Source organism: Tenrec ecaudatus, chromosome 4, assembly GCF_050624435.1.
Source record: "Tenrec ecaudatus isolate mTenEca1 chromosome 4, mTenEca1.hap1, whole genome shotgun sequence".
NCBI classification, from domain to species: domain Eukaryota; kingdom Metazoa; phylum Chordata; class Mammalia; order Afrosoricida; family Tenrecidae; genus Tenrec; species Tenrec ecaudatus.
The window spans coordinates 80112757-80124896 of record NC_134533.1 but is presented as its reverse complement, the minus strand read 5'-3'; the positions used below and the strand labels follow the sequence as shown (position 1 = coordinate 80124896).

The following is a 12140-nucleotide window of genomic DNA, read 5'->3' as shown; positions in this document are numbered from 1 at the left end:
AGGAAAGTAGAGCCTGTGTGTGTGTGTGTGTGTGTCTGTGTATGTGTTTCTGTGTGTGTCTCTGTGTGTGTATCTGTGTGTGTCTGTGTGTGTGTCTGTGTATGTGTCTGTGTGTGTGTGTCTGTCTTTGTGTGTGTCTGTGTGTGTCTGTGTGTGTGTGTCTGTGTGAGTGTCTGTGTGTGTGTGTGTGTGTCTGTGTGTGTCTGTGTGAGTGTGTGTGTGTGTCTGTGTGTGTGTGAGTGTCTGTGTGTGTGTCTGTGTGTGTGTGTGTCTATGTGTGTGAGTGTGTGTCTGTGTGTGTGTCTGTGTGAGTGTGTGTGTTTGTGTGTGTGTGTCTGTGTGTGTCTGTGTGAGTGTGTGTGTGTGTCTGTGTGTGTGTGAGTGTGTGTGTGTGTCTGTGTGTGAGTGTCTGTGTGTGTTTGTGTGTGTGTCTGTGTGTGTGTGTCTGTGTGTGTGTGAGTGTCTGTGTGTTTGTGTGTCTGTGTGTGTGTGTGTGTGTGAGTGAGTGAGTGTGTGTGTGTGTGTGTGTGTGTGTATGTGTGTGTGTGGCTCAGTGGCCGGGGGAGGGGGAGGAGTTGCAGGAGATGGAGAGAAAGCAAAAAACTACCATGGTTTTCTCTGGTGACAAATAAGTCCATTAAAAATGGAATTGCAGTGAAATGGATCTGCTCGTTAGAAAGTGCCCCTGCGGTGAAGCAAGTGTTAGCAACAATACTTCCATACATCCGAGGCCCTGCGGCATATCCTCACGCTCAGCTTCCCTCCTGTTGGGCAGTGCCTGAATCTGCCTTTTCAGTCACAAGATTTCAAATACATAAATTGGTTCCCTGGGACCTTTCAAAAGTAACCATCGAACTTTGTCTGTATCTTGAAAACATGATGAATCTAGGAATTTCAATATATTTGCATGTATGTCACTTGATGCTCCAATTGTTCCAACTTCTACACTTGCAGCTTTTTCACATTGGCTCCTGAGTCCCTGTGATGTGACCACAGGACGTTTGAGAACTTCTTTTTGTGTTTGCTTTCTGCTGTGACAGGTGTTCTTGGTCGCATCTTAGGGATGTTTTCTACAGCCAGAATTAGCCATTGGCTGGAAGGAGCCTCCACGCAGGATGGGTCTGAACGGGGAGTAGTATTTCCGGCCACCGTCTCAGGGCTGGGAGTGCTCATCACCCCTGGGTGAGCCATTGCTGTCAGCGGAGAGAACGTGTGTGCACAGTAGATTATGTAACATTCATGGCAGGATTAGATCATGTAACCATTCTGACTCACCAGACGACCAGAGGCTAGGGTTGGTAGCGCTTTTGCGTAGAAGTCTACAGACAGGAAGCTGGTCGCCGCTTGGCATTGCTCTTAGTGAAAGCCCCTTCCTTGGCTGCTCGTCCATGAGGGAAGAGGTCTCACTTCAGGCAAGTGCAGAATCTGCACCGGCCCGGAAGCCTTAGTGCCCCAATCTTAGCAGTCAATCTCGCGTACAGCCTCTCCACACACATAACTTTCAGGGTCTTTTCAAGGGAAGAGTCCCTACATGCCGGAAAGCCAAAACTACAGCTTTCTATTAGCCGTTGATAGTTTATAGAGAGACTCCTCGGGCATCATATACTGTAGCACACAGGGGTCACTTTGACCTTAAGCAGTGTTGCCGAGTGACACAGTTCAAGTGACACCTTTGCCAGGTGTCCAGAGCAGCAGAGGTAGAAAAATAAGAATTGAAGACAACCGAGACCCTGCATTATTCACCGACACGCATTTGTCAGTCAGGACCACAGAGCTTTTCCGTAACGTTATTCATCTCACACTGGCATTTCCTCATTCCCTTATCCCAAAGGCTCACACTCCCAATGGCAGCGGCCCCCTCCCACTGGTCTCTCCCCGTGATGCGCTTAGAGCTCCTTCAGAGTAACAACACAGCCACAAATAAAACAGTTCCTGAAGCAATGCAAGATTGCTTTTCCCTCTCATACTTTTTGTTCTTCGAGCGTATGACACTAGAAATGACTGGGTAAATTACTGCTACCTTGTCGCCAGCCCACTTGAAATAGTGTGGTTACGCAAGGCCTCTGGGTCACCACTGACATTCAGGGGGTTGTCTGGCAGCTGTTTCTGTAAAGATGGTGGAGCGCTCTCCCCGGTAACGTGTGGGGGCAAGAGCAGGAATTGTTGTAACGGCAAGTCTGTTGGTGTGTATGTGTGTGCGTGTGCGTGTGTGTGCGTGTGCATGTGCGCGTGCGTATTTATGCCGCTAATGTGATTGCAACTGCCACTGGTTCAAATTTGCTATTTTTAGAGATTGGTTTTAAATATTAATGTTGTGCTGATTGTGTAATTGCCACTATCTTTACACACAAGAGGGCTCCAGAAAGTTAGTGCGAAAATGAAATTGAAACATGGCAGAATGCTTATTTGATAGGCTGAAAACCGCAAACCAGCTCTTGGGAGAAAGGGGAGGTTTTCTTCTCCTTTAAAGAGTTACAGTCTTGGAAACTCACAGGGGCGCGCTGAGTCAAAATGGAAGCCCTGGCATCGAGTGTGGGTTTTTTGCACACATGTGTATAGTTCCATGTAACGCCTCTATAAGCTTCTCAAGTCAAAATTACTAAACAAAATACAGTTAGGAAAACTTAGTTTCCATTCCTATCGACCCAACCTGTTTTTTTCATAAATAACCACTCTTTTTAAAACTAAGATTTTGACGTTAATCTCCATTAAAAAAATACATATATACGTAGTCTTAGTCTTACATTTGGATATTACCTATGTGTACTTCTGTCGACTTTGCATTTTTCCACTTACCTGTGCTCTGGTGCTGTCTCCCAGGGCAATAGAGAGGTCTTTCTCTCTGCTCTTTACAATGGCAAATAGCTCCGTGCCGTCTCGGTATCCTAGTTTACTCAGTCAGCCTCCACGTTGATGGACATTCGGATTGCATCCAGTTCTCCACTCTTGCAAGTGACATTGACATTTAAAATAAACATTCCTGTAATCCTGATCACATTTGCCTTGCTTTCCTCGTCCGTCTGTCTGGTGTGGCTTCAGTCTGGAATTGAATGTTGATGCTTCTGAGGCTGCAAAAAAGTCAAATGATGATTTCTCTTTCCCCCTCTTTGCCTGTACCACTGCTACAGGCAACAAGATTGATCTGGCCGAGAGGAGAGCGGTCTCTCAGCAGAGAGCTGAGGAATTCTCTGAAGCCCAGGACATGTATTACCTGGAGACGTCCGCCAAGGAGTCGGATAACGTGGAGAAACTCTTCCTTGACTTAGCGTGTCGACTCATCAGTGAGGCCCGGCGGAACACGCTTGTGAACAGTGTTTCCTCCCCTTTACCTGGAGAAGGGAAGAGCATCAGCTATTTGACTTGTTGTAATTTCAACTAGGGGCCCACGCGAGGGGAAGATAAAGGAATCGGCAGCCGCCCTGGGGGGCCACCAGTTGCTGGGCAGATCTGGCGACGGCGGTGGCTCCCGCTCTCAGACCTTCTGGTGCCTGTGGGCTCCTCGGCTTCCAAGCATGGAGACCCCAGGCCTTGTCCACAGGCCAGTGTTAGCAGAACATAACATGGTCTCACCCTTTGGCAGTCCGGAGTTGGAGCAAAGCAAAATTCGCACTAGGCGCTCCATGATCTGCAGAGCATGTTGCTTTGGTTTCTTAACAAGCAAATAAAGGCGCATTCCTGAACACAGTCCAAGGGGACATGGACGCTAGGAATCCCTCCTGCACGCCAGTGGGTGCATGTGGGGGCTTCAGTGGTTCTCCCCTGGGGGCCCTGGTCTTCTCGTCTGCCAGATCCACCCAAACCAGGCAGGCCAAGTACTTTCTCCGTGGTGTGTGTCGATAACTCCGTGGAGATTTTAAAGTGTTCTTGCTCTTGTCCACAGGCACTTTCACGGACTTTGGGACGTCCAAAGGAAATGAAATCGTTACCCCGTGACCAGCAGTCATGGTCACTGTTAATGCACACAAGCTCCGAGACTCCCTTTGGTACCCACAGTTCCACATTTCACAGACCAAGCGGTTCAGTCCGTTGATGTCCGTACGTGGATAAATCAGCGCTCTTTCTCAACACTTCATTCCTACTTTCTTTAGGGGGGATTTGTTGGGAAAGGGAATACTTTTTCTTTTATGTTTCTCTCCAAATATCTACTCTGCTCCGGCCCTCTTTGTGTCCTCTCGTCTTTCCTGACCTTGCAGTAGGTGAAAAAGTTTTAAAAATGAAAGGAAATAATAATAATAGGAGTGACTGATGAAGTTCCGATACAACAGAAGATTAGCGCTCCGAGGTTGAGTAGCCTGGGAAAACAGCAGATGTGACCAAAGTACTGTGGTCGGACGGACTGCAGAGCGGGGTTGCAAGCAGAGCACAGCCCCCCATGTCCCATTCCATCTTTTACTTCTTGGTACTATCCTTCTGGACAGACCAAGGCCTAGGATTCTGTAGATGTTTCCAGTATGATGGTAAGTAAGAATAGCAACAGAGCGAGTCTCACAAACCCTTCCGTATATGCCATCTAGCTCCCTCAGAAAAGTCCGCTTGTGGAAGCAGGTTGACCTGTCGTTTGTCACCTCCCTCATGTAGTAACCTTAGTCGTAAATTCATGACCATCCCTCAATCCTGATTTTCTTTCTCCCTCTCAGCTTTTTCCCTTTCCTTCCCCGCCTCCCCCATCGACGCCCTTTCTTATATGCATGTGTTGTTAACAATCTCCATCAGATGGGAGGTGTGTATGCTTTTATGAGCCAATTCCCCAAACAGAAGACGTGTGGCTGAATCGGTCACTATTTCTTCAGTGCCATATTTTGATACCTTCCCATTGCTTTGCTGTTTAAATGCAAATTGGGGGAGTAATTAAACGTGTATCCTGTTGATGCTCTCAGATGTCGCTGTCGTTTGCCGCTCACCGTAACTCGGGGGACGAGGGATGGAATAAGAGTATGCCATGTATTTACACTGTTGTAAACGGTGACACCTTCCAGTCCCGATGGACTGCTGTTTGAACGTGACTCACCACATGGAGACATGATATTGAGAAACTACTTCTGGGATTTCCCAAGCTGCTCTCAGAGCGCCGGGCTCTGACACACGGTGCTTCCGAGACTGATGCTTTTGCTTGGCCTCCCTGTGTTTATCACTGAGCAAGAGAAAGGGATCACAGTATAATTTTTCTTTTCAGAAGCGATCTCCACAGGAAAGGAAAATCATTTTAACAACAACTAAAAAATCATTTAACAAAAATAATCAAAACAATTTATAATAATCATTGCCTTTCCCACCGAGTGAGCACTTCACTGGGGTGAGTGCACAAGCATAGCAGAGCCCACGGTGACTTACTTTCCGGAGCTGTCAGGGAAAGCCCTCCCATTCAGATTTGTTACCTTTCACTCAGAGCGAATCCCCAGTGTCTCAGCACTGAAGCATGACCCAAGAGTTGTGAATGAAGTTGCTTTGCAAAGAATCTGGTAGAATGGCCCCGTTTCATTGTAAATAACAGCTTCTAGAGCCACACTTAAATGCTGAAAGTCTTACTCCTTAGCGCTCAGCCTCTTCCAGCTACCCTGCCTTGGGCTGTTTTCTGCCTGATAACTCCTCTCAGCCTCCCCTGGCTTACAGTTAGTTAACCAGCCTGGCCCAGCCAGCAGGGGCACATGAGAAAGGGGCTTTGTTTCTCTTTCTGTTCTTTAGCTGGGTGGATTCTAGATTAGATTTTATGAACACGTGTTCAGTGATATATCTCTAACTTGAGAACAGCCCCTGTTTATATTGTACATATTCAGTAACTGTTACTAGAATAAGTGACTTAGTGCCAACAGGAGCTTTTTTGGTTAAGTAGAAATTATTTCAAGTACAACTTGAGAAATGACACCAGTTAAATGAAGCCATTTTAGCTCAGGCCAAGATCTAAACATGCGTTGGCCTCACAGTTTGTATTTGCTGTGGGAATAATTTCCAAGAGGAGCCTACTTTAGATAAAAACGATTTCTCAGTGAATGGCGGGTGAAGAACGCTGCTGTTTCCTAACTGCTTTGGCTTGGTCGGACTCCTAGTGTTCATTTCTTCCATTTCTGGTAAACTTTTATTCTTTCAAATCATGTCATCAAATATGTGGGAAAGGTTTCCATTTCCAATAAAAATACATCATGTTCATGGCATGGAATCAGATTGGAGGATCTGAGATTATATCATTTCCTCACATCTTTACATTATGATTTGATTATGGCTTTGTATAAAATATCCTCAGAGGATCTTGCATTTTCCTCCTTGCCTACGCAGGGCTTTTTTACTTCTTTGTATGTTTTTATTAAGTAATTTGAATTGTACTAACTTTTACTTTTAATGATACAGAGCCAATGATCCTTCGTGTGGATTACTGTGGTCGGGGCATGGGCTTGTCCTGGCCTTTATCTTGTCTTTTAGACACTTTAACATCATTCCCTGAATAAAGTGGCAAGAAGAAAACACAAAGCAAAAAATCAAATGAATTTATTTGACCACTTGTCAAGTCGGATGCAGAGTTTGTTAAGAAAGAAAGTAGATATCATTGACCAAAATAAGAGATTTGGGTTCGGATTATTCACTTAGACAGATTGGAGGAAAGAGGGAAATTTGACAGAGAACTAGGTGCTGTTGCTTCTGTTCAGGAATTTACGCCTTTGGAGGCCCCTCTGTCTCCCACTGTGCCACATCAAGGATTTGCCTCCTCTACCCTAGAAGCTCTTCCATCTCCATCCAAGGGCAGCATCAGGTTTCTGTTAATGAACTGCTCTGACTAACTGCCAGTTGCATGTGTTTTTGAATTGGTCCCTAGCCGAAATAAAAACATTCTTTTTATAAGTCAAGTCACATGAATTGAGGTATCCTTTTACCATAATCATAAAAATGGCTTTAGATGTAGGCATACTTTATTCTCCCCAGACTTCCCTGTATTCCATGCTTATAATAGGATTACTCCTCCCTTAGGCTCTGGATGAGCTTTTCCGGGTTTTGCCATTTCTTTTGGGATTGTTGAAAACAGCGTCTGGTTACTTACGTCCCTCGAACATGTTCCTTACAGATGTCTGTTTCATGAGACTGTCATGATACTTTTGAGACACAACTCAAAAGCTACAAGCAGTGAAAAACCATTTGCATCTATCCTTTAGGCCAAACTACTCTAGTCCACGGAGGATGGTTCAGCCCTAACTTTGGAATAGGGGAGGATTGGTCTTCTTTCTGGAGTTTATGTTTCTCACATGAACCTCCTAGTGCTTGGAAGAAAAACTGCCTGCATGGTCCCTAGAGTGCCCTACCGAGCTAAGATACAATCGTCCCTTTAGCGACAGTCGTGGGTTTAGAACAAGGGGGACGATATTCCATTTCCCAAGTCCCATGATGTCGGAATGTTACAGTCATTTTGGGAAGCCATACTTTAAAAGTAAAGTTAAAGTAAGCCAAACTCAAAACGAGGAAGAAAATTAGAGGGACTTTGGGAGATTTCACCTGGAAAAGAGGAAAATGCAATTGGTGCTCCAACATTTGAAGCACTGTCACTTCTTACTTTCTGGAATCCAATCACACAGCGAACACAGGATTTAGAACTACAGATTTAAGGTCAGTGTCAGGAAGAATTCTCTCAAAAAACTGCCCCACAATGGAAGTGGCAGCTTCGGATGATTTTCTGTCACTGGTTTTCAAGCAGAGGCTAGATCAGCCCTTGGCAAAGATGGTGTGGGGAGGATCCAAGCGTTAGATAATCTGTTAACTAACATTCTGGGTTGCAGCACTTTGTCCCTTCTAACACATTCAATTAAATATTTATTGACCCATAAATAATGCTTTGAAACAACAACAACAAAAAAAGAGGATTTGCACTTTTGCCAAAAATGCATCCCAACAACAGAAGAAGGTTATGTGTTTGATAGGTGAAACCTGCCATTATACGCTGTACGGGATGGCCTTGCCGGTCCATTCATTGATGTCCTGTTACCATCACACACTGGCTCTTGAATTAAAAAAACAAACAAACAAACAAAAAGAAACAAAAGATGTTGTCTGTTTTTTAACATTTTATTAGGGGCTCATACAACTCTTATCACAATCCATACATATACATACATCAATTGTATAAAGCACTTCTTTGTACATTCTTTGCCCTAATCATTTTCAAAGCATTTGCTCTCCACTTAAGCCCTTTGCATCAGGTCCTCTTTTTTTTCCTTCCCTCCCTGCTCCCCCCTCCCTCATGAGCCCTTGATAATTTATAGATTGTTATTTTGTCATATCTTGCCCGATCTAGCGTCTCCCTTCACCCCCTTCTCTGTTGTCAGTCTCCCAGGGAGGAGGTCACATGTAGATCCTTGTAATCACTTCCCCCTTTCCAACTCACTCACCCTCTACTCTCCCAGTCTCCCTCACACCTGGTCCTGAAGGTATCATCCACCCTGGATTCCCTGTGCCTTCAGCTCCTATATGCACCAGTGTACAACCTCTGCTCTATCCAGTTTTGCAAGGTAGAATTCGGATCATGGTAGTTGGGGGGGAGGAAGCATCCAGGATCTGGGGGAAAGCTGTGTTCTTCATCGGTACTACCTCGCACCCTGACTGCCTCATGTCCTCCCCTAAACCCTTCTCTGAGGTGATTTCCAGTGGCCGACAAATGGGCTTTGCGTCTCCACTCTGCAAGTCCCCCTTCATTCACTATGGTATTTTTTTTTTGATGATGCCTTATACCTGGTCCCTTTGGCACCTTGTGATCACACAGGCTGGTATGCTTCTTCCATGTGGGCTTTGTTGCTTCTGAGCTAGATGGCTGCTGAAACAAAAACTTTTGGTAGAAGTTTTATAAACCAGAGAAATTGTTCATTTATCATTGCCAAACTTAGACTTCTGCTTAGTGGACACGGAGTCCCTCTTTGGGATTTCATGGCAGGGCATTTCAGCAGAGCAGACTCTTTCCTTAAAGATCTCACAGAAGCCACCAGCATGGCCTTTTCGGTTCCCAGGAGGTGGGCTGGTGGGTCTTAGTCATAAAGCAGTTCCCCAAATCTATTTTAGGAGACAGTTAATTTGATCCTCTTGAGAAAATGTTATCTGGGCAGGATTGTAAAAGAACTGCAGTCAAATTGCTTCATGTAGTAAATAATCTAGCACGGGCCATTGATCTGAAAATCAGAGGTCACCACAGGCAACTTGTGCTAACAGGGCCTATGGCCCAATGATTCCACCAGTCAAATCATTTGTATGCGCGTTTGGCTGATACGTGGCTCTGCAGTGGTCTTTTAAAAAATGCCACCAGTCTTGCATCAATATGGCAAGAACCTTTTATTGAGTCCTTTGCATGAGAAGTCAGAGCACAGGAGTTAGCAACCACTTCTTCCTAAATTACCTACCTGATGTGCAATGAGTCAGGATTGTACTTTCCCTCTGAGTTAAAGCAGACTGTTTGTAGATGTTTTCTAATTCCTCACAGAGCCCTGGATGTGTGGTGCCTCTGATATTTCAGAGAAGCAGGAGGGCGCGGCAGTTTAAAGGGGACAACACTGGATTAGCTGCGAGGAGTCTAAGGACTGCCACTCATTAGCTGGGACTCACAGGCCACGCACCAGTTTTGCCACCCACGAGTTTGACTCATAATACTTGCCCAGGAACACTGTGGCCACTGTGAAAATGAAATTAGATCCATTGAAAAGTATACAACTTTGCGAAAGAGCACGCACTCAAAGATTCGTTATTTTCTTCTTGAGGAAGAGCTGAAGGCCACTATAGACCGCGAGGAGATGAAGCAAAGACACTGTCCTGGCTTCGGAAGTCAGAGCCCCACTTCTGACTTTAGGCACTGCTGTACTCTGAACACAGGCTCACCTTTTCATTGTTATTATTATATCAGGAAAGATTTTCTGTCACTCTTGATAGGCAATTCCAGGGTTGTAAACACTTTATCATCAGGAAATTTAATCCTAGCACTGAAATACCTCACAGTACAATTTAAACCTCTTTCCTCTTGATTCCATTCTCAGTGGGAAGAAAAGTGATTTTGACCCTATCTTCTTTTTAAGTGACCACTTTCTTAATTTTACCTTTGGTTGGTGGTGATGCCATCAAGTCAGCTGTGACTCATTTATTAATGACCCTCTTGCCTCATAGACACAAAAACAGGAAAATTATTAAGGTGATAGCTATTCCTTTGGTTATTGTCAAGACACATTTAGTAGTTCTTGGCTTCATATTTATATCAAATTTGGAACATACTCATTGTTCAGTTACACATGTATTTTTCTTTAGTTCCATCACACACAAAAAAACAAAAGACTCCTTCAAACTCATTGCTATCGAGTTAATTCTAACTCACAGCGACCCCATAAGACAACAGAACTGTTGCTATGGCTTTTAGAAACCGATTCTGGAGGGGGTAGAAAGCCTCATCTTTCTCCCAGTTCTCTCATATACATATAATTGATGAGAAAGTCTGCTTCTGAAGAGCCATCAGGATGTGTGGCCTCATTTTTTAATAGGGAAAAGATGGAGTCATGGATCCCAATGTTTGATATGCTTTTCGAACTTAATTATGTATGACATTATTTGATGGGCCTAATCGCCAACACTTAAATTAGCAGGGTTTCTTTCCCCTTCCAGATGTGCACCAAGCTTTTTTGTTGTTGTTGTTGTTGAGAGAGTGAGTTAGTGAGTAAGTGAGAGTGAGTGAGTGAGTGAGTGAGTGAGTGAGTGAGTGAGTGAGAGAATGAGTAAGAGAGTCACTTAGTGAGAGTGAGTTAGTGAGTCAGTGAGTGAGTGAGATAGTGGGTGAGTGAGAGTGAGTGAGAGAGTGAGAGCGAGTCAGTGAGTGAGTCAGTGAGAGAGTGAGTGAGAGTGAGTGAGTGCACCTAGCTTTTAAAGAACAACAAGAAATGTCATTCCCAATGCCTAATAAATCAAAAATTGATTCACAGCATCAAGAAGATGAGAACCTGGGCTGTTCGGTGATGTGTCCCGGGTGGTTCGCATGGCGCACAGCTTTTGTTCACAGTTAGAGTTATTCCTGGCTGAGGTAACAATCGCGACACTTCATGAGCCCTCCGAAAAATGAGCTGCTCAACAGTGCTTTGTGGAATGTCATTATTAGGAATAAAATTATCTTCTATGGAATTGCAAAACACTAGTGGAGCTTTCTTGTAGATTATTCAAGAATGTTAACTCATGTATTAAAAACATCTTTAAATCCTCTTCTCCCTTTACAACGTTCTGGGACACTCATGCCTCTTCAGTGGACCATTTCAAATGGCTGAGTGCTGGCTTCTGATGTCTACTCCCTGACGTGTCCTCTAGACGCACAGATAGTTGGAGCTCCTTGGTGGATGTTAAAGGGAGCTACACAAATGTAACAGGACTAGTGCATGAGTAAAATTGCTGTTTTCAGCAAAAGAACGCTCCTCAAAATTTGAGATAATAAAGGATTAGTAGCATTTTTATTTTTAATGGTTGTTGTTGGTAATTTAAAGAGAAGTGTATGTCTTATATACAATTTACATATATTTTAATGCATGACAGTATAGGGATAAAATAAAATGCAAACTACAAAATTCCAGATGTCATCTCAGCAGCTTGTTATAATATTTAGAGAAGCTTTAGCAAATTTTTTATATAAATAATTTTGTTGGGGGCTCTTCCAGCTCTTATAACAATCCATACATCAATTGTATCAAGCACATTGGTACATATGTTGCCACCATCATTTTCAAAATATTTTCTTCCTATTTGAGCCCTTGGCATCATCAGCTCCTCTTTTTTCCCTCCCTCCCCCAGATTTAGCAAATTCTTTATTTCATTGCCCTTCCCATTTCCTCTTTCCAGCCAAGCCTGGTTCTTCGACATGTACCGTTTTAATGACATTAATCGTTATGTCCTAGAAATTTAATCTTAATCTTTGGCTATTGATTTTAAGTAGGCTTTCAGTAATATCTGAATATAGTATATTCTATAACACAGTATAATATATACACTATAGAACAGTATGTTTTATAGCATAGCATAGTATATATACGACAGTATAGTATAGTATATTCTAGAGTATATAGAATGTAACCAACTGTCAGCTTCAACACAAGCACGAGACTTGTTAGTATGCAAATATTAAGAATGCACTGTATCATGTTTGTGTGTTCTTTTAT

General features: G+C 43.8%; 1 protein-coding gene across 5 annotated transcripts in view; it reads left to right on the top strand.

Moving 5' to 3' along the window:
- Positions 1 to 4876, top strand: part of RAB30 (RAB30, member RAS oncogene family) — a 98964-nt gene extending 94088 nt beyond the window's left edge. For all 5 annotated transcript variants that reach the window (XM_075546368.1, XM_075546367.1, XM_075546371.1 and 2 more), the window contains one exon: positions 3129 to 4876. In XM_075546368.1, the coding sequence (XP_075402483.1) occupies positions 3129 to 3379 (251 nt within the window). In that variant the 3' untranslated portion in view covers positions 3380 to 4876. The remainder of the gene's footprint in view (positions 1 to 3128) is intronic.
- The last annotated feature ends 7264 nt before the right edge of the window (positions 4877 to 12140 follow it).